The 23,035-nt window shown below is 37.6% G+C and overlaps 1 protein-coding gene across 1 annotated transcript in view; it reads left to right on the top strand.

The window, feature by feature from the left end:
• The first annotated feature begins 3,093 nt into the window (after window positions 1-3,093).
• LOC308690933 (carboxyl-terminal PDZ ligand of neuronal nitric oxide synthase protein) overlaps window positions 3,094-23,035 on the top strand; it is a 51,855-nt gene continuing 31,913 nt past the window's right edge. The window contains exons 1-2 of the mRNA XM_081365723.1: window positions 3,094-3,593; window positions 6,091-6,162. Coding sequence (XP_081221849.1) covers window positions 3,483-3,593; window positions 6,091-6,162 — 183 coding nt within the window. The 5' untranslated portion in view covers window positions 3,094-3,482. The remainder of the gene's footprint in view (window positions 3,594-6,090; window positions 6,163-23,035) is intronic.

Below are 23,035 nucleotides of genomic sequence, written 5' to 3'. Positions count from 1 at the left end.
TTCTGAGAAACCCGAGATATCTTTCCTAGTGTTCTATAAACCACATTTGCCAAATTATGCCTCTGTGATGCAGCAGAGGGAGCACTTGTGTCAATATTGAAACACAAAGCTGTCGAACTTTTCTCTCACACTACTGAACGTGAACTTTCAATGTACAGTGTAGGCCTACTTACCCACAAAAGTGCTGGGTAGTGTTAGTACCTACCTAGTTAGTGTCATTACAATAACTACAGTGTGTTCATTTGAAACAGGACTGTAAAATAAAGTGCTACTACACTCTCTCTGTAATGTTTTGCAGTATCCAGTGACTTGAAAACAGACTCTTTGAGACAGATGCATGATGAGAGATAGGTCAATTAAATGACTCTAGACAGGGTAAGTGCATGTTGCAAGACCACATCAGCAAACCAGCAAACTTACTGTCAGGGATTTTAAACGCCTTTCAATAATAATAACAAAAAACACCCCAGTTGGCATGTATTGTGAAGATGGGAACTAGTTGTGATATTTATCTTACAGGAAGTTGTCACAAGGGCTATAATAACACAGTGATGCCTTCACACAAATGCAAGTCACCCATAACGCTTTGGGACTGAGAACTTGATGTCTGTTTTTCCCAAAAACAAGCTGAAACATGGACTCATCAGACCCCAGCACACATTTCCACTGTCTTCTAGACCATCTGAACTGATGAATAGCTTTCTCCTTGCATAAGAGAGATTCAAGTAGCATGTCTTGATGCAGCGGCAGACTGTTAAGTGAAAATGTTTGTCTAAAGTACTCCTGAGAACATGTGGCTGTATTTAACACAGTAGCATGATGGTCTCTCATGCAATGCCATCTGAGGGCTCGAAGGTCACGCACATTCAACAGAGGTATCCTGCCTTGCCCAACACAGACTGAGATTTCTCTGAATTCCCTGAATCTTTTCACACTGTGTGCTAGATGGTGAAAGACATACATTCTTTGCAATCTTGCATTGAGAAATGTGATTTTTGAATTGTTTGACAATTCTCTCATGATATTTGGCAAAAAGTGGTGAGCCATGACCCATCTTTGCTTGCAAAGACTGAGAAGCTCCCTTTTCACCCTCACCTATTACCAGTACACCTGCTCACTGTGGACTGTTTCAAACGAGTTGGATAATCTAACCTTTATAATCTTTTCACTTTTATTTTGCCTCTGTCCCAACTTTTTTGTAGTGTGTTGCAGCCATCACTATCAAAATGTGTTTATATTTACAAAATACAATTATGTTGGTCAGTGAAAACATTGAAAATTTTTTCTTTTTTCTACTTTTCCCAGTTCTCTGAAAATCTATGTCAAATTGACCTATTCTGAGAAATCCAATCTCTCCTGTATAGCCTCTCCAGTAAAACTCTCCAGTTCTGGGTTTAAAGGTAGGCAATTTCTGACATGTTAGCAATTTCAAGCCTCAAAGCATTCTATAAAATTTCAATAATAATGAACGTATAACAGCCTAGAGCTCTGACTTTGTACCACCTGACTGCTGCAGATTCATTTCGGCGTTGATAGTGTTGCCATAGAAATGCATAATTCAGAGTCCGTGAACAGCTCCAAGTACGAACATCACCTGTTTCCATTTGCATAAGCTAAAGCAGCATAAGCTCGTTCTTTTAGTTCAGGGGGGACTGTAAAGGTGGCTGCTGTTTGTTTGCAGCACTCGGTGACTGTCTGTCTACAACTCTGCGTATAGCCTTGTGGAATGCGCTGATGACGTGTGATGTCTGCGTGAGCAGGGTGGAATATATATGTTGACAAGTAGGACATCCATTGCATTTGGACTGAATGCAATGATTGGACGAACATTTGAGTCTTCCACAGAAGAATTTTTTTGTTAATATTTAGACCACTTCTATTATTGATTGCTATCAGGATGTGAAGAGTTTAAACAGTAGGCTATAACAAAATGTGTTTATGCAAAACATTCCATATACCTTTAAAGGAGAACTCCGGTCAATTTTAACATTGAGCTCATTTTATTGTACATTTGGAGTGCTGTCAATACAGAGAACAACGACAAAAATCGGTGTTGCCTACACCGAGTTATTCTATTTTTAAAATTTGCACCCTGTTGACTTCAATAGGGCAAGTACTAAACCTGCTTTTAGGCTCTTAACATCCTTGATGTGTCATTACAAGTGCACAGAAAATGTGAGTGATTCCTTCTGAGTGAACACGGGTGAATCTGACTGCAGTAGATGTAAAAGATATGTATAAAAATGATGTTATTTAAGCCAGCGCAAATACCTGTTTACACCCTGATTTTCGGTTGAAGTCCAAAGTAGTCGATTGCCGAGTTCACGCGCGTGATCATAGGTAACTAAACCTATGCGCGTGAACTCGGCAATCGATTACTTTGGACTTCAACCGAAAACAGGATGTAAACAGGTATTTGCGCTGGCTTAAATAACATCATTTTTATACATATCTTTCACATCTACTGCAGTCAGATCCACTCGTGTTCACTCCGAAGGAATCACTCACATTTTCTGTGCACTTGTAATGACACATCAAGGATGTTAAGAGGCTAAAAGCAGGTTTAGTACTTGCCCTATTGAAGTCAACAGGGTGCAAATTTTAAAAATAGAATAACTCGGTGTAGGCAACACCGATTTTTGTCGTTGTTCTTTGTATTGACAGCACTCCAAATGTACAAAAAAAATGAGCTCAATGTTAAAATTGACCGGAGTTCTCCTTTAAATCTTTGTAAATTCAGTCTCAGACCCAGGTCTCTGCTTTGTGGAGCAAAAAGGCCAATTTAATAGAACCTGTTTGCAAATGCAACCCATTTTCTGAATCTATTTTCAAAGCTGCAGAATACACATGAATTACAATTCATAGCCTATCAAAAACGTGTAATAGTCCACCAAAATCCAGGACTAATTGTTGATGTTTTTACATAGGCCTATATGAGAACTTTTAAATATAGGCTATGAGAACTGGTTGAGTTCTGTTGAAATTCATCATTGCTGAACTATAAGGAAGTGCGCTTTTATTATGCTAAATGTGGTGTTTGAAAGACTTGAATGCTGTTCAGCAGACGGAACTTTGCTCCATGAGAATTGCATCAGAGGTAGAAGAGAGCAACGCAAATAAAGCATGTCATTAGCACACGAGGCGTGCAGAATTCACCCATAGCACATCTTTTAATAAACTTCCTTGCTGCACTTCAACAACTTGAGCCGAAGCCAGGCTTGTATAAACGCAGCTGATGTCTGAGGGCTGAGAGGGGGATAGAGGCGCCCAACCCATTTCTTTTGTGCTGAAGAGCCTGTGATTTCATTGAGCTTTTCCCGGGCTGCCTGCTACTATAATGGGCTCCCTCGCTTTGAATCGCTCTTGTATCGGCGACTTGTTTTTGCTTGTTAAACTAGAGCTATATTTTTTTAGTTGGCAGTAGTTTTGAAGCTTGGGGACTGGCAGAAGAAATTTCTCGCCGAGCATCCGGACGGGTCCCAATGAAAATGCACGGGAGAAACAGGTACAACCTGGTGGACGATGTGGCGGATTCGCGAGTCCCGCTTCACAACGAGGAAGCGTATCAACACGGAATACACTTCCAAGCCAAGGTGAAACTGACTATCTCCACTGTAAACGTAGCAATTAACATTGTTAGTTATACTATTTACCGATACCTTGTGTAGTGGTTTGGAGTAGCCTATAGCCTATGTACGTCAAATGGGTCACTTGCTGTGTAGGCTAGGGGTAATTTATACATCAGACAATCATGATTATCATGTTTTGGATAGCAGCGATGACACCAGACTCAAGGTGAAAACAAGAAAACAAGTGAAAATGCCACCTAATAGACGTTTGGATAAGTAGCCTATGTCCGAGAGAGAAAAAAAAAGATAAATGTTTTATAAATCGAGTTTAAAACACACGTGCCAAGTTAATAGAAATGTATTCTTAATATTCATTTTTAAACAAGTATTATAAATATATTAAATATATATTAAATATAGCTATAATGGTTATAATAAGGTTATAATATTTTCAGCACAAATATTTTGAAATTGAGTCATTGATCAAGAAAGTTTATTTTTTATTTTTTTACGGTTACCCGTTTAAGAGCATTTTTATAAAAAAAAGGTAAGATATTTAAAATATGGAATATTTAAAAACCTCACTATTTAATTGTTTTCTTGTTATGACAACCAATGCTTTCTGCATGTTGGTTGCGCGATGCTGAATTTGCATAATTTTCGAAAACAACATTGGTTAACTGATTTTTCCCCCTTCTTTTTTATTAATAAATCTGAACAATACTTAAGCTTACGTTTCACCACCCGTTTTTATTTTGACTTTATAAAATAAATAAATAATTAAATGTACTTTTAATTCAGAATCTGGAAAAATGTTCACAATGCTTTTTAATGTATTTTTGATTAACTTCATAGATCCAGACGAGAAATGTCACTAACTCATATGCAGAGGTTTTTTTTTCACCGACACTATTTTTGGTGTCTGGCTCAACTTTCCCATTAATGGCTGCACGGCTGGTTACACTGGTAGGCTACTTTAACTGAGCCGAGATGTCTTTAAAACTCTGGAGGGTAGGCTATTTGGTTTCTTCAGAAGCTGTGGTTAGATCTGACTTTGACATTGAATCATTAACATTTCATTGAATAAACCCCTACTTGGCTGTGTCTCAAAAAACATATTGAGCTGCCTTGGTATAGTGAGACATTGAACATCAATTTCCAATCAATGGCTGACGTTTTGGGATAGTAAGTGTATTTTGTCCACCACTAAAAGCAACAAACAGCTGCTAGATTGTTTAGCCCTATGCTGTAATAAATTTCATTACATGAAATCTTACTATAAACCTATTTAGGATTATAAATTGGTTTTATTTATTGCCTATATTCATATACACCAACCAGTGTCCTGTTTGGCGTACTCACAGCATTTCTGACTTGCCTGCTTATGACCACTAAGTGACTTAATAAATATTTAAGTTGTGCCCATTAATGAAAGGCAGCACATGCTTTAAGGTCCTGTATAACTCTTCTATTTTTACCGTAGTAATTTCTTAAATACATCTGCATCTTGCATATTCCATTAAAATTTTAGTCTGTTTTCTCATACTGGTGTTTTCCCAGAGAGCTTATCTGCCAGCGTTTCATATCTGCAGACAGTTAAATGTCCCAGGAAACCTAAAGCCTTTGTATACTGAGCTACTCAGAAGCCTATTGCTGAGTAATTTTAGCTCCAATTTGTAATGCAGGATTATCTTCCAAGAATTTTATTGGCTGGAAAGCCAAGACCTAGAACCACTCACATTCGAAATCACACATTCTGACCGCAGCATTGCGGTCTTGTCTTTTAGAGCTTAAATCAGCTGTATTGTTGCTATTTTTGCTGAACTGTTGTCAATATTGTTGTCCCTCTCAGCTGGATTTAGACTTTGGAAGCTGGAGATAAGTATTTAAAGTCAACATCTCCATAGACCAGGTCATTAAAGCCAGGAATGAACACAATGTTGTTTGTAAACACAGAGCCTATACTTGGTTAAGCGTGTTATTTGCGGCTGGCACTGATCTACCCTTCACATTTACAAATATATAATGTTGGGTCTTGCCCTCATTCATTTCTGTCCCTGATTTATTTTTTATTTTTATTGTGTATGCAAATAATCAAACTTGAGGCATTATAAATTTGCACAGGCATATTTTTAGTTTGTCTTTTGAATAAGTTAGCATATTGTTGTTGCCTGTGCAGTTCTTCGTACTATTGATACATTTTTGATTTTAAAGATTTTTTTTTGTTGCAACTTTGGTATGGTCACCACTTGTCTATATGTGGGTCTTGGAGCAAAATCAGTTGAGAACCATTGAATTTTGATGCATTTAAGCATAAATAGACTTTGAGAAATGAGGCTGGCAATGTCCTGCCGATGCAAAAGTAACTTTGCACTCATTAACCTAGAAAGTGTGTTTATGTGTGTTTGTGCAAATGGAGCTGCCTCATTAATTTTAGACCGGTTGATTCCTCTGTTGCATTTAATATCAGAGTTTAAACAGAACACTCTTCATCTAACATTCACGCATGTTTTTTTTTCAGTATGTTGGCAGCCTGGATGTCCCAAGACCCAACAGTCGCATGGAGATTGTCGCTGCTATGAGAAGAATCAGGGTAAGTCTGTCTGACACTTTCTCTCACAGACACAGACTCTTAAGTGCTGAGTAATCACCACTGATTGGCCCACAGCAGCTGTTTTCTCAGACACGTCTTTTGCAGTGTAAGACTCATTAGCTGGGGAAAAAAACAGTCTGTTCCTCTATATTTATCACATTCTCTGCAGAGTCTGTGTGTGCTTAGTTAAGGGTGTGTACTGATAGTATTTTTGCACCTGAGGTTTCATATTTCATTCCCTGCACATTGATAAAAGAGATCACACTCACAGACTCACAGACTCACAGAGACTGGGGCACAGAAAGCCTTGTTATTTTCCATGAGTGATCTCTGCGGGGTGTCCAGCTAACTGAAATTGGAAATGACTGCCTTTATTTTGGTTGATTGGTCAGTTTGTGTATGTGTGTGTGCTAATTTTCTATATGTACTTGCTTTATACTCGCATCGAACCTTGTAGTTCAGACTGAAGGCCATTTCTAAGACAATTTAAGTTGTCATGATTTGTTGCTTGATCACAGAGAGCAGGAATGTGTGTATGTGCATGACTTGTTACCTTTAGAGCTTGTGACAGGCCTGCTAAGAGATCAAAGTGCTTCAGCTCCATGATTTTCATAAACCTTTCTATCCTGCTTATATGTATTAGTCTCTTCTCTTCTCTTCTCTTCTCTTCTCTTCTCTTCTCTTCTCTTCTCTTCTCTTCTCTTCTCTTCTCTTCTCTTCTCTTCTCTTCTCTTCTCTTCTCTTCTCTTCTCTTCTCTTAGTTATAGTTAACACAAACTCTGAATCAAACCCTGAGTTGACAGAGTTGATGTTTATACCAAGCGTTGTGAGAACCTGATCTAAATAAGGTTGGATTTGTATGGTTTTGTCATCTCTAAACTCATGCTTCTAGCTTCATGCATCAGGGTTTAAGAACTTGATTGTGGGTTGTTCTGGACTTTTTTCTGTGTTTCACTGCTGACGATTTCTGGGTTAGCGGGTTCCCTCAGAGACAAGTCTAGAATTCATGCCTTTGTTGGGTTAAATTCTGCTGAAAACAACAGTAAATAATTTGTACTGACCTTCTTATACAGCCTATTTCTTTCTCTTTTCTCTCTGTAATATATTTAAAATGCTCCCGTGAGTGTTTGTGTTTGGGCTCTGTGGAAAGGTTTCTATTTACAACATGTTTTTGTAGCGTTGAGATTTGTAGCAAATCACAGACATATCTGGTGAATATCTGAACGCAATGGCCAATCGGAGGTGTTTAAGGTTTTTTTCAGCGGGTGTTTTGCATGCCTGCGAATCTTTTCATTCTAACCAACAAAGCATAAACATCATGTCAAGAGAGATTCATTGCAAAAATTCATAGCAATGGATGGGGAAAAAAATCTGATACTGTATGTTAAAATGATCTGTGCATTAAGTCTTGGAGTGTGTGAAATGCAAAACAACAGACCTTCCACTTTTTCTATGTTATGTGTTACTTTGTTGTTCTTTTTGAACTTTTCAAATCAGTCACTCAGTGACTTTTTACATGTAAATATACAGATTTTTAAAAATAGAATCAGTCTAGACATTTTGTTTTATGATCTGTCTTGACAGTGATTATTTTTATTTCATTAATAAACAGACTATGTTACAGTTTTTCTCGATTGCTTAAACACTATAACCAGGCTTTTGAACTAAAATTTCAAAACCATAACGCCATTTATCAAAAAGCACACCCATTTCACTAAACTATAAACACTATTCCCTGTTTTGACACATGAGTCAGATTTGACGAACTTTCACTGCAAAACTCTACACACAAATCCCTTAATTTCTCATTGCCTTGACCATGTTGTCATGTATAAAGCACTAGCATTCAATATTGTTCACTCAAGTCAGCACAGCTTCAGCTCAGTTAGCACACAATTACCCAGTTACCAGTCAAAATTTAACACACATCAATCAGAACCTTCAATAGATAAAAGGGCCCAAATCAGTTTATTGCGTTTTGGAACAATGGATCCAGAAAGACATGAAGGAAGAGGGATAAGAATGAGGAGGAGGAAGGGCAAGGACAAGAAGACAAGCAGTCTCAGATGAAATTCAAGCCACTCTAGTTGCCCATGTCTTTATCAATGGTTTGACTATGAGGGAGGCTGGGCTACGAGTAAGGCCAAATTTGAGTCGCTTTACCGTCGCCTCGAGAGCCTTCAGGGAGGAGTGGTGGCAAACAAAATCACTGAATAAGAGACAAACATTTCCAATAGTCTTTGATGAGGTGTATTTTCTTGCAAAAAAAGGCCAGCAGTCGTACAGTCACACAGAGTGGCTGCAGAGTGTGACAGTGAAGGGAGGGCATCCTTTCTCCTTTATAGTCTTGACTACCAGAATGTTATCTTTCTAGGCAAATGATGGTATTTCAACCATATGTGGAACATTCATAGACGTGTTCATCATATTGTATCCTTGAGTGGAGGCCCTCCTGTCACGTCCAACACTCTTTACCAGTCCAAAACAATTCGAATTCCATATTAGAATATGGTTTGTGTGTGCTCTTTTACTGTCATATGTTGGTCACACACATCTTACTGTAAGTAAATATAAATAAATAAAATAGAGAGAGTAAAAAAAAAAAAAAAGAGTAAACCAGTAAAAAAATATATTTTTGTGTGTGTGTTTTCTGTGTATGAATAAAAATGTGCCAATGTATCCACTGGTTGTGTCTTTTGTGTTCATCATGTGAAAAGGTTTGTGAGGGGGGAACCACAAGCAACATAACTTACCAGTTTTGGAAATGTTGTTTTGAATTTATTGCACCAGTGTGTTAGACTATGTTGTAGTGTGTGTGATTTTGAGGGCTTGTGTGTCCTGTCTGAGGGCAAAGTTTGGTTTTTCAGCAAGAGTGAATGGTTTTGAGTGTAGAGCTTCATTTTGACCTGAAAATAGGATGTTTGGGGAATTGGGTGAGACGTTATGGATTTGTGTTTATAGTTTTGAGAATACGAGGCATAGTTTCAAGAAATGTGTTTAAGCAATCGAGAAAAACTAATATTACAAACTGTTTCTTTACATTTTTTTTTGGGGGGGGGGGTTATAGTCAGTACTGAGATCGCAGTTCACATGGGAAGGTGACTTTGTACTTTGTGTGTGGGTGGCCAATTGGCCATGTTCGTCAGTCACCACCGAAGACCAATTTTGACCAGGAAAAACCCTGGATGTAGAAGAAAGGGTCTCATCATTGGACAAGGCAACCTTCTTCCACTGCTCCAAGGTCCAGTTCCAAAGCTCATTGTAGGCGCTTTCAGCGCTGGACAGGGGTGGGCACTCTGATTGGTCTGCGGCTACGCAGCCCCATACGCAGTAGAGTGCAATGCACTGTGTTGAATTTGTGACACATTCCTCTCATAACATCATTCAAATTTTGCGAAATGCCACAAAAGACCTTCTGTTGGCTCGTATATACAGTCCTTTAGAAATCATTCTAATATGCTGATTTGATTCTAATATGCTGATTCTCCAGTAGTAGATATACAGTATATGCACATGGTCAGTAATCACACTTTTCTATTGTTGAACACCCAGACCTTCTGTATGTATGTGTGAGTATAATGCTGACGTTGAAGATTGTGTGGATCCTCCATGGACCCTCTCTGAGGTCATTCAGTAGATACATCACTTGACAGCATTCTCTTTCTATCTGTCCCTCTGTGATGATTGGGTGAAAGGCCAGCTTGCAGAATGTCTCTTAGGAATGCCAGTATGTGATTGACAGCTCCTTAGGTCTTATGTTATCAGAATTAAAAATAACTGGTAAGTGGTCCGTTTCCAATGAAGGAAACAACACATAACCATATCTCTGACCTTTGCAAGTCAAAAGACACCCTGTCCCTTTTTTTTCCCTCTTTCTTACGGTTACTCAGTCATTCTGTCCCTTCCTTTTGGGAAACCCCATCTGGTTTAACCAGGGAATACTGTAGTCTAACATAATTAAGACTTTAATTGTTTTGTGCCTTCATTTCTCAACGGATCTAATCTGTAAAATGAAGCCATGAATAGAACATAGTGTAGTGTGTGTCTTTTGAATGATAAATAGTAATGTTATTATATATGGTGTGTATTAGGAAGTCTCTTTTATGAACTTTTAGTTCATTCCTAGGTGTGTGAAGTAGAGTTAGCATTTTACAAGATTTTATATTTGAAGAATGAGAAAAGCAAACACAAGAAGTAAAAATTACAGTATAGCAACAGCGATGTCCGGTGAGCCCCCACTCTCATACATGTTTATCTAAATGTGTTCATACCATATAGACGTCTATTGATTTTATGTAATAAAGCAAATATGACATATGCTCCCTCATCACCACTCACATACTCCGGTCAGAACACTGTGGACACATACCGGCAGAGTGATACAAACTCTTAAACTCTGCTTGTCCAATCGGATTAGAGGACTGTAACTAAATATTGGCATTGAATTAATTATAATGACTACATACAAACCCAATACCTGATCCTAAAAGTAAATCATATTTATAATGAAGATTTAGATTTATGGAATAAATCAATTTCTGAATAATTTTTCTAATTGAGGATGTCAGCTGAACGTAACCACAGAGAGGTTTTGTGCTACCATATGGGGACAGTTTTGTATATTTGCACACAATTTACTTAAAACGAGGGAACAAATTAGCAAAACGTGCTGACGTGTTAGTAAATTGTGGGAACGAATTGTTAATTGGTGGCCACTATATACATATTTTTTTCCAGCATGTCATGTGCAGGGCTCCATATTTGAATATGCATTCATCTTGTGTGTGTGTGTGTGTGTGTGTGTGTGTGTGTGTGTGTGTGTGTGTGTGTGTGTGTGTGTGTGTGTGTGTGTGTGTGTGTGTGTGTGTGTGTGTGTGTGTGTGTGTGTGTGTGTGTGTGTGTGTGTGTGTGTGTGTGTGTGTGTGTGCAAGTAGCCTAAAAAATGGTAACCTAAAATTGATAACAATTAATTTAACTGGTCAAGTAAAAAATATATTATTTAATATTGCTGAATCATTCTAAATACATTAATTTACACCAACAAACTTAATTTTTATTAATCAAATTAAGTAAAAAAAAACAGCTCTTTATTGTAAAATTTGCAGGTTACAATTTTTTACAGTGTGTCTTTATCCTACAATTGACATTTGTATAGAAACTGATACATATAATATCAACAATGATCTTGATAAATGAATAGTGTCGTGTACTGATCCAGAAATCATGTCTAGTAATTCACAATTTCCAAATTAAAACTAAAATGTGATTTAAACTAAAAATCATTTAAACAATAATTCCGATAGCACATTGAGTTATGTTGTCCAGTTTAAGTGCTCAAATGAACTTGTCATATTTAATTTGATAACTTCATTCCTACATCTGCCACTGTCAGTCACATGATTTTATAGGTCAGTGAATGAATGCATGGATAAGCAAATATAAGTTAAGTATGACTCATTGGTTAAAGGGAAATGTTCACTTTGATTTCAATGAATTCTAGTGTTCCTCCTTAAGATAACTTCTTCATTACCAAAACAGCACTTACAAATAAAAGTGTTCACAGTGATGCCATAGAAAGACCATTGTTGGTTCCCTAAAGAACCTTTCGGTTCTTATAAGAACCATGTTTTTCTTTGTGTGAAGAACATTTTAATAATCTTTCAGAGTACATTCTGAGTACTACATCTAGTGGACTTTGTTTTCAAGCACTCAGGTCTCTTGCACTCACGCTGTTGTTCAGACACGGACAGTACGCATTGTACAGACAATGTGAACAGACATCCTAAAAAAGAATGGACAAAGTATTAAAGTATTTATCCATACAAATGATCCATTATTTATATATAATTTATCCATTATCCATACATTGATATTAAAGGATTAGTTCACTTCAGAATAAAAATGTCCTGATAATTTACTCACCCCCACATAATCCAAAGATATTCATGTCTTTCTTTCTTCAGTAGAAAAGAAATTAAGGTTTTTGAGGAGAAAATTCTTGGCCTTTTCTCCATTTAGAGGGCTTCAACACGAAAAAAACTTAATTTCTTTTTTACTAAAGAAAGAAAGACATGAACATCATCTTGGATGACGTGGGGTGAGTAAATTATCAGGAAATTTTTATTCTGAAGTGAACCACTCCTTTAAATAAATCTTAAATCTTCCTGTGTCCGTGTTCGACTGTGAAGCTGATGCCAATGACTGTCTTACAAAACCAGTGAGAGAATGTGATAAAGAGGTCAGGATGAGAGGAGCGGAAAGGAAAGATGAGGGGAGAGGACAAGGAGAGGAGATGGTAGCAGTTAGGGAGTAAGTTGTGTGTGTGTGTGTGTGTGTGTGTGTGTGTGTGTGTGTGTGTGTGTGTGTGTGTGTGTGTGTGTGTGTGTGTGTGTGTGTGTGTGTGTGTGTGTGTGTGTGTGTGTGTGTGTGTGTGTGTGTGTGTGTGTGTGTGTGTGTGTGTGTGTGTGTGTGTGTGTGTGTGTGTGTGTGTGTGTGTGTGTGTGTGTGTGTGTGTGTGTGTGTGTCTAATGGGGAGGGGGCTGACATGGGGCTACAGAGAGAATGAAAGGCTTCATTGTTGTGCAGTAGCCCAGGGACAGATGCAGTGTAATGGCCTACATGCACAAGCATCCGTGAGCTCAACGTATCTCCCTCCAACCCATACCACAAGCTGTCATGATTCACATTTAATTCACATAGATGTTATATATCTAAATTATTGAGTAATTGACATCCTCAGGACATCTACATACATACATTTTAAAGTATGTATATTCAGGGACACAGGCTTTCCACTGCATTTGAATTCTTCATCTTAATAAATAGACATAAACAGTCTCAAAATGTTTGTGTTGTAATTTTTGTAAGCCGAATAAAATGAATGAAGCCCTGAGTAAATCCTCCACCCCACTCTCAGTCGGTGTGCACAGCAGGGTTCCTCCCTCTTTTGCTGCTTTTCTTCTACTCTCATTCACTGTCCTCTTTCTCATACTCCCTTTCACTTCTCAGGACTATTTCTGTCAGTGTTAACCAGTTACGCAAGACCAGTACCCCCTTATCACCATGGCAACCCCCCCAACTCTGCTGAAACATGTCCTGAGTCCTGAAACTTTAAGGGTGTTTGAGCATCAAAAACATTTGGCCAAACTCCACACAAACATGCTCAAACAAACACACTCTATCTGAACTTCACTATCTGTGAATCTACCTGAGAAAAAGAAATGGAAAGAGAAAGAGAGAGATGGTTGCTCTACTTGAGGGAGATTGTTTATCTCTCTCTTTCTCTCTCTATGTAGGAGTCTCTCTCATTCCCTGTTTCTGCTCCTGTCATTTCTCCTCTTCTTGTGTTTCCCTTCACTCCTCCTCTATTCCCTGATCTACGCTCTCTTTGCTTCTCTCTTTCATTTCTACTTTGTCACGGAAAGCCATTTGGCCCAACTGAGGCCTTTGTTTGTGTGTGTGCGTGTATAAGAGAGCGACAGAGAGGGAAAGTGCGTGAGCCTGTAATGGTCTGTTAGGATGTCGTTGCTGAGTAAATTGAAAATGGCATATAAGTGTTTGTGGGAGTCATTTTATGAAATGGGTGACTTGTTCATTTTGGAAAGGTGATTTTTAAAGCAAATTTCTGTCAGATGTTAAGTTCTAATAAGACGCAGAACAGATGTAGGTAATTTGCACACGCATCTCTCATCTCTCTCTCTGAGATAATTCAAATAAATGCTATAATTTTTTAAGTAAATGTAATCTTATGCACTACTTTATCTCTGTCTGATTCAAAGTAGGTAGAATTCTAGATTAACGAGTCATAAATGACAAAAATAACTGTTATTTCAACCCTTGCAGTCAAATATTGCACTGCAATGCTGGCAAATGACAATGGTATAAGCGGGAAAATCCATGGCTAGCTGTGCATTAAACATTTTAAACGCACTTCACATCGGGTGGTTCTTTGCCTCCACGTCGTGTATTAAAATTGTTTAATGCACAACTAGCCATGGATTATCCCTTACTTTTAATTTAGTATACATGTGGAAACCAATGCACATTTTTTCATGGCAAGGTTTTAATGCTAAGAATTTATATAATAATTTGTATGACTGGCTGCACAGTATGGTTGCGCAGTATTCCAGATCTGGAAAAATATCGGTGTATATTATATTTCAAATGGTTCAATATCATGATTTAGATATTTTCGTTACTTGATCTGCTGCTGTTCTGAAGTTCACCGCTATGTGCCAGTGTGTTACACAAACTGATGTGAAAAATGTGACAAGAAGATGGAATAAACAGATTGTCATAATGCTGGGTGTGTAGGCAGGCAGGCAGACAAAGACTCAGAAGAAGAATATAATTCCAAACGAAATGTAATAAATCCACACAGGCAAGATAATCCAATAAAGGCAGAGAAACACGTCTACTGTGAACATGACCGAACAGAGAATGAATGTGAGGGTTCAACTTATATAGCAAACCCAAACGAGACTAATTAATTACACACAGCTGAAACCAGTAACACAAATGTGGAGCGGGGAAACTGAACAAGGAAGACACGTGACAAATGAAAACAAACTGAAAGTCCATAAATAACAAAACTAACAAAACATAACTGTGACAGATAAATCTCACTCTTCACGTCCTAAACTGATGAATAGAGAGGGCAGAAGTGAAACTTGACATTACTTTGCCTACAAAACAAATGAAAAAATGAACCTTACCGCACCTGTCTGAATGAAAACATTGCTATAAATCATGAGGCAACACATCAAATCTTTCCAAGCATTTGTCGCTTGCTTATCCACGCTCGTTCAAGTTAAAAGATCCACAGGGGAGTGCATCAATCAATTGATTTAATTTAGTCTTTTCAGGGCTCGACAATAAGGACTGTCCGATGGCCGGGGCCAGCATGACAAACGCTCTGGACTGTCACTGTCCCGAACGTGGCCAATGCTGAATCATCACGAAAGTTTATTATTTGCATGTTTTTAAGCCTTGCCAATTTAAATATTCAAGCACAAGAAGATGGACCGAATGCAATGATAGGATGTCATACCAGGATGTCAACCTTCACGCAACGCTCGCGCAGACCACACCTCATCAGCGTGTTCACATTGCTAGAGTCACTGAGCGAGAATGGCAGACAAACAGCAGCCACCTTTTACAGTTCCTCCTAAACCAAAACAAAGTTTACAAAACCCCTTTGAGTTCTAACAATAACTGTAAATAAGTTGCATTTGTTACGTTTGTCATTATTGTAATGTTATGTTCTTTGTTCTGCAATGCTGTCTCACTAGGGAATGAGACACGAGGGAATTTGAAAGCGTTGCGTTCCACCGTCCATTAACGGCGTCTCTGGTGACACTTTGCAGAGTCTGCTCTGGCTGGGCACGGTCATGTTTTGAAGAAGGCATGGCTTTGGAGAGCTCCCTGAAGGGAGGGTTTTTATTTTTATTTTTTTATTTCTTTCGAAGATAGCTTGCTATTGCTTGCCTCTACAAAACTGCACACTCTAGTTTTTATTTAAAAATAGCATTTTTTTATTACATTGTAAATGTCTTTCCTGTCACTTTTGATTCACTTAATGCAGCCCTTCTCTCTAGAAGTATTAATTTCTCTCCAAAAATATTCTTCCTGATGCAAACTTTTGAAGGGTAGTATATATAAAATGTGTGTGACCTTGTTATTTAATAAAGATCTGCCCTTAATCTATAAATTCATAATCCTTTATATTCAATCTTTGCACAATGGACATATGACATGGACGCTTGAGTGTTGAGTGTTGACATTGTTGTTCAAACACAAATGCAGACGTGCACATGGGACAGATGGTGCCCTCATACTTTGGCCCTGTTTTTTGAGTTGTCCTTCTGTGTAAACATATGTCCAAACACCACACTTCATTAAACAGAATGAAACACGTCATTTCGAACTGTGCAAACCTGTTCCTGTGCTGTTTATACACATGCAGTCCAGGTCATTCACTGATGGGTCTGAAATTCTGACAAACAAGTTTTTGACTAACATGGATTTTTTTAAGCCCAATTCTTTCTCTTCATTTCTATCACACTTACACATACACATTAGCACACATTAGCTCACCTCTCCAGCTAACAGGGAATGTTCTTTTCTCTTTTTGTTGGTCTGTTTTTGTGTTGTTGCTGTTGTTTTTACAAATTAAACATTATAAATGATTTGTTTCAGATAATTCAGAGAACATTTAAATGTAGCATAATGTGTGCAAAATGATCAAATGGATTGATCCCTTAACGTTAAAGGGGGGGTGAATTACTGTTTCATGCATACTGAGTTTTTTACACTGTTAAAGAGTTGGATTCCCATGCTAAACATGGTCAAAGTTTCAAAAGTTAAGTTGTACGTTTGAAGGAGTATTTTTGTTCCAAAAATTGTCCTTCCGGTTTGTCACAAGTTTCGGAAAGTTTTTTTCGAGTATGGCTCTGTCTGACGTAAGAGAGGGCGGAATTTCCTTATATGGGTCCTAAGGGCACTTCTCCGGTAAGATCGCGGGCGCGCGCGCACTCGTAAAACAGAGCAAGAGAGTGAAAGCAGTTCGCCATCAAAGCGCCCTGCCCGGCTTTTGGGAAGTCAATGTCACCAAAGAAGTGTGTTTTTGGTTGCCAGGGCAAGACAACCCTGCACAGATTCCCAAAGAACCCGGCGTTAAGGCACCCGTGGATGGAGTTTGTTTTCCTGAGCATAAACGGAGTTGTGTAAGGCTGTTGTTCCCTGCATTTCGACGATGATTGTTTTATAAACAAAGCCCAGATCGTCTAATGCTTAAGGATCGAGCAGTCACAATGATAAAGGTTCGCGGTCGTGCGTTGGAACGGTGAGTAAAACTGTTGAACAAATGTCTCTGTGTGTTGTTAGCTCGGCGCGTTAGCACAGCTTTAGCTCCGCCCACACGGCCCGCCCCCAGCTGCTCGTTTTTTTCCGGAAAGACTCGGTACAGCCAATCTTTCAATTAAAAATATAATAAAACAAAAGACTTTTTGGAGATATGAAGGATGCAATATTACTCTATAGGTACTCAAGATTAACAGGAGATTGAGTGAAAATGAGCATTTCACCCCCCCTTTAACATAACATTCTGAGAACATTCAGAAGTAACATTTTTTTAACTTAATGGGAACATTAAAGGGGTGGTTGATTATGATTTCACTTTTTTAACTTTAACATATCACTCATAAACATCTGCAAAGTTACAACGCTCAAAGTTCAAAGCAAAGGGAGATATTTGCTTTTAAAGAAATCGCTTTTCAAGGACTACAAAAAATGGCTGGTAGGGACTACACGACATTCCTCCAGGGTTAGTGACATCACCAACCCTAAAATTTACATAAACCCCACCCCCGGAACACGATTTATAGATTATCAAGAGAGAAAATGCTAATCAATGACTACAAGATAACTACACATGAGCTACATAAATTCATCAACTAACAATTCAGAAACGTCCTGTTGCATTCTAGATGTTGTCACCTCTTCTTGAGTCTCGTCTCCATCATTGTCTGAATCCGGTTTGAACATATAAGGCTAAAAGTTTCAGTGCATGTCTGTGTGATGTAAAAGGACACAAGCGGTTGAAGCTCCACCCTCTGTGCCGGGAGCAGCAGCTCATTTGCATGTAAAGGAACAGACACAAAACGGTGTGTTTTTGCTCACCCTCAAAAATGTACAATTTTAACATGCTATATAAAAATATCTGTGGGGTATTCTGAGCTAAAACTTCACATACACAATCTGTGGACATAAAAGACTTATTTTAGATCTTGTGAAAAGGGCATTATACCACCCCTTTAACAAAACGTTTTTAGAACATATTTTTGTTGGCTGGGTCTAATGGCTGAGGTTGTTGTTAGTGACATGGTACCACAGGGAGTTCCTGTCAGTACACACGTCTTGTCATCTACTCAGTCAAGCACATGCCCATATACAAACCTCAACATCAAAGCAGCTTACATTGGTGAGTACAAAAAAAATCATAAGTTTCCTGTTTTGTATGCATGTAACACATCTGTAAAAATTGAGTTGTTGACAAAAGCTTGTCAGAGAAAACCCATTTCTGTCTGTTTCTTTCTCTCTCAACGTTTCTCACGTACACACTTTTTTTTGGAACTCCAAATGAAATTTCAAGCCATTCTGGTGCACCAGCGCAGTAAAGGTTATTAAATCCCGCCCATGGGGTGTGTGACATCAACTGATTGGCCCTCATCCCACTCCCAGCAGGTAGCTCTGCCGACTCAGCTTCCAAGAAATTAGTTCGGAAGTCTTTTCACTGTTTCCTCTCTCCCTTTCTGTCACTCTCTCTCTTGCTCAATTCCTCAAGCGCATACTCTGTCAAAATGACACACACTCCCCATTGGTCTGAAGTCAAGCGGAAATCCCAATCAAGCAGAGAAACTAACTCGCTCTCAGCATCCCATGCAGGTCAAGGTCGTTTCCAATGGCAGCGTCAAATGGAAGTAGTTTTTTGCATCCCTAGTGCCAAAGGTGAAATTCCTAAGAGAGCGAACAGACAACATTACAAATGCATTTTTTTTTATTGTGTGTGAAGTGAGCAGTTGCATAACTACTGCATTTTTTGATGGCTGATCACATATATATTCTTCCCTCTTTGTCTTGGCTTCTTCTGCCTTTCATCCAGTTGTCTTTCTCCCTTCACCGACAAGCAATGTGTAGATAAAAAGCTACTATATCCAGATAACAGTTATATGATAGTTTATTTGTTTACTATATTCAGCTTACATTTTAATTTATCCTGAGTAATGTCACGATACTGGAATTTCAATACCTTTTCGATTCAATATATCAATATACCATTTTCGGAACCACAGGGTTGTAATAATAGTAATAATAAATGTATTATTATTATCATTTATTTATTTATTTATTATTACTCTTTAAAAGTATAATTGAATTCTAAAGATACTAAAAACCTGGCCACTATAATGCAATAATTATAAATTGATATGAATAAAATACACAACCACAAAATGATGTTTTATTAACAAAGTTTGGGAGGAGCACGTTCAGATAATTAAACCTAATTAAACACATGTGGAGCCCATTCAGATAATCAAACCTAATTAGACACAAGTGGAGCACATGTATACTAAATCAAAAGTAAGGGATAATCCATGGCTAGTTGTGCATTAAACAATTTAAATACACGACATGGAGGCAAAGAACCACCCGATGTGAAGTGCGTTTAAAATGTTTAATGCACAGCTAGCCATGGATTTTCCCGCTTGTATGTCATTTGCCAGCATTTTGACAAGTGTTAATCAACCCAATCAATGAGTCAAGAGGTGTATATATACAGCAAACTTACCACCGTTCGTTGACAGTTGAACAGCATCCCTCCACCACTCCATCTCCTCACTTCTAGTCTTAAATACTCTTACAACAACAGGGGGAGTATAGGTTCGGGCAAAAATTCCGAGCTCGGAGCCCTCCTCCCGGACAGCACGCCAAATATGCATAATCGTTACTCTGTTTAATTGATTTAAAGTGTGAACTCATGAAATAATAATGTGTTAGGCAGTGCTCGGGACAGTTGATGGAATTTTCACTTGCTCGATCAAGCCGGTGCTCTGTCGTCATGAAAGTTTGGTCAATTTAAGCATTCAGTCGATTTTTAGCCATTTATATTCAAGCATAAAAATATGCAAAAGAGAACTAATTTTAGTTCTCACGCAAGTCTGTGAACTAGAAGGCTTACTGAATTGAGTTTTTCGCGTCTTCTTGCGCTTAAACAGAAAAATGTCAAACTGCCCACCTTGCCGAGTATTCACGTAAACACTGTTGGTTATGTCTTAAGTGAATGTGAACAGATGAGAAGGAAAACACATGTGCAACAGTATATTGGATCTGTGCATTCGGTCTTAAAGTGACAGCAGCCTTATTCCTCCTGCCGTCTGTGTCATTAGTGTCAATCCAACAAAAAAAGACAAAGATAAAAACACTCACTGATCTTGACTGAAATTCTTTTGTAGCCTTAACAAGGATTAATCTATATTTAATTTATACAGTGAAGACTATGCAGTGTTATTTTACATTTGATTATTCAATTTGTGTACCTGAATACTGTTAGACTTGACCGGAAAAACTTAAAGCACTGTTTATTTTTTCTTTGTTTTCTTTCTTTCTGTGTTGCTTATAATTTGTTTATTTGTTCTTATTTTATTACTGAAGACTCACTTGTATATAATAATGTTTTAACTTAATATTAGTTAGGTTAGTAGTTTTTTGCTGGTGTATTGAAATTGGAATCAATCAAGTTTACCAGTATCTAAAATGTTGGTGGCTTATTTATTAGAATACATGTTATTTATTAGAATACAGTGTTAAATGGGTCAAAACAACAACAACAAAACTTTTTAGTTTATTTATTGATTGACTGATTTATATTTTTTTAGTGGGGGCCAGTGAAAAATTTGGCAGGACAAATGACAGTTTGAACCACTGGCCCAACTGAGCCATTAGAAAAAGTCCTTTAGCGTTGAGCCCTGATATATATATATATATAGATATATATATATATATAGATAGATAGATAGATAGATAGATAGATAGATAGATAGATAGATAGATAGATAGATAGATAGATAGATAGATAGATAGATAGATAGATAGAAACTATGCATTACATCCATTTTGAAAAGATAAAAAAACTAAACTTTTTAGAAGCTTTATTTGTCATTGACCCCAATGTCAAGGTCAAATTTGACAGCCTTTTTGACATTACTCAGATGCACTTTAGGTTTTCTTTAAACTTAACTTTGACAGTCATCCTTACAACCCTTTCAGGGAACTACACTAACCTTTTCCACTGGTGGCACTTGCGCTACTAACTTTTTCAGTTACTGGCGCAAAACATGATTTGGTCGCACAAATTGTTTATAGTAAGCCGCTCTGGATAATAATGAACAAAAATGAAACTGTATTGCACACAGATGTGCTTTTTATTTTACTTGCCATCTTTTAAACCACATGCCTTCTTGTTTTTGTTTTCTTTAACATTGGTTGGGATAGATTTACTGCAATAGAAAATACAGTAATAAAGTGCTAAATGGATTTCAACATGCTATGGTTGGCACAGATGGGCAGACTGATGAAAATTGTGGCCGATACCGATAATAACCGATATTAATATTGCTGTTATGGCCGATATCGATATCTCTGTATAGAAAACAAATTTACTGATAATCAAATAAAGAGATTTTTTTTTTTTTTTTTGAGAAACACTTTTTTTTTTTTTTTTTTTTACTTTAGAAATGACTTATGTTGGGCACCTTTACCTGTGTGCAAAATATGTCACATATAGGACACACATGCATTATATTGCATTGCATTGCATATAATGTGTGCTGGTCTAAAATTAAGAAAACCCTAGAAAACAGTAAAAAAACAAAGAAAAAAACTAAACAAAAAACAGGTGTACAATAAAGATAGGCTACTTAATTTATTATTCCAATAACCAAATATGATACTAAATAGCACAGGGAAAAGAGCTTCTATTTGTGACGTGCTGTCTTTGCATTTGAACATTGCACATTTTAAACAGGACAAGCATTAGCTGCATAGGCTACATGTTAGCCAATACAAACATGTTTATAGAAAACAGTTGACAATGAATAGACAGGAGTCCAATAATAGCATAACGAATCACTTATTCTAAAAATAATATCAAGTAGGCTAAGTTTGACGAATCCGACATATAACGAGGGCTGTGTTGTAAAACGTCCGTCATTTAACGAATTTTAAAAACACGGATGGATAATAATACAATATGCTTTCCGACATTTTGACAGAAAAAAAAAACAAGCAAGAACAAAATTTAAACTATAGCCCGTCAATTTTCATTTTACAATTATCTTCTCTCTGTGTGTGCGCGCGCGTCCGTATTAGTGAGAGAGAGAGAGAGCTCGCGAGTCGCGCAGATACAAAGGTACGTTTTAATCCAAGTAACGGTCGCGGGGCTGAAGCCAACTTGATGTGTTGAATGCTCAGAGCACGTTATAAAACGTATTCTTAAAATACACATTTCTGTTTTAATAAATGCTCATAGTAAATCATAGTACATTGCCTAAAACTTAGGTACAAAAATAATCAGTGATACATTTGCGACCCATTAAAAATTTTGGTCGCAATGGCATTTCAAAAGGTCGCATATGCGACCATTTTGGTCGCAATGTAGTTCCCTGCCTTTTCTTCCTTTTTTGCTCCTGTTGTTGTCTTAGTTTGTAGCTTGTTTCCTTTAGTAACACTAAGGGTTTTGTAAGGACTGTCGGGAAGAAGTGGTGAAAAAATCTACCCCCAAAATCTCACATTTAATGACTGTTGCTAGGATACAGCCTTTAATTGATTGTGATTGTATCAATTGTGACCCAGATTGCATTCAGACTTTCCAAAGACTTGCTTGAAAAGCTGTATTTGAAGGTTTCGTGGTTCATGATCATTCTGCATTTGAGAGTTTCCCTAATGTTGGGTAATGAGATAAAACCTTTAAATCTATGCACTTTGCATTAAAAAATAAATAAATAAAGTATACTTCATTTTTATTTTCAGAGCCCTTTTTGTACTCTATTTGTGGAAATTGCTTAAATAGTTTCCAGCATAGTCTTAGTAATACAAGTGCACTGGATTCTTGGGCATTGAGTTTCTGAGTAAATTCTTTTGATGACTGTCATAAAAAACAAATGGTGATGTCACTTGTAGTCTGGCAAACCGAGAGAGTGAGATCAGTAAGGAATGTCATTAAGTGCTGAGTATGGCAGCTTTGTCAACTTTAAGCCCAGTACTATGGGCACTATGCAGATTCGTTTTGATAAAATGGAAATTAGACATAGATGCA

Source organism: Scardinius erythrophthalmus (assembly GCF_964197995.2).
Source record: "Scardinius erythrophthalmus genome assembly, chromosome: 5".
Taxonomy (NCBI): Eukaryota; Metazoa; Chordata; class Actinopteri; order Cypriniformes; family Leuciscidae; genus Scardinius; species Scardinius erythrophthalmus.
Note: the sequence above shows the minus strand (reverse complement) of the source record. Positions and strands in the feature narration are given on the sequence as shown.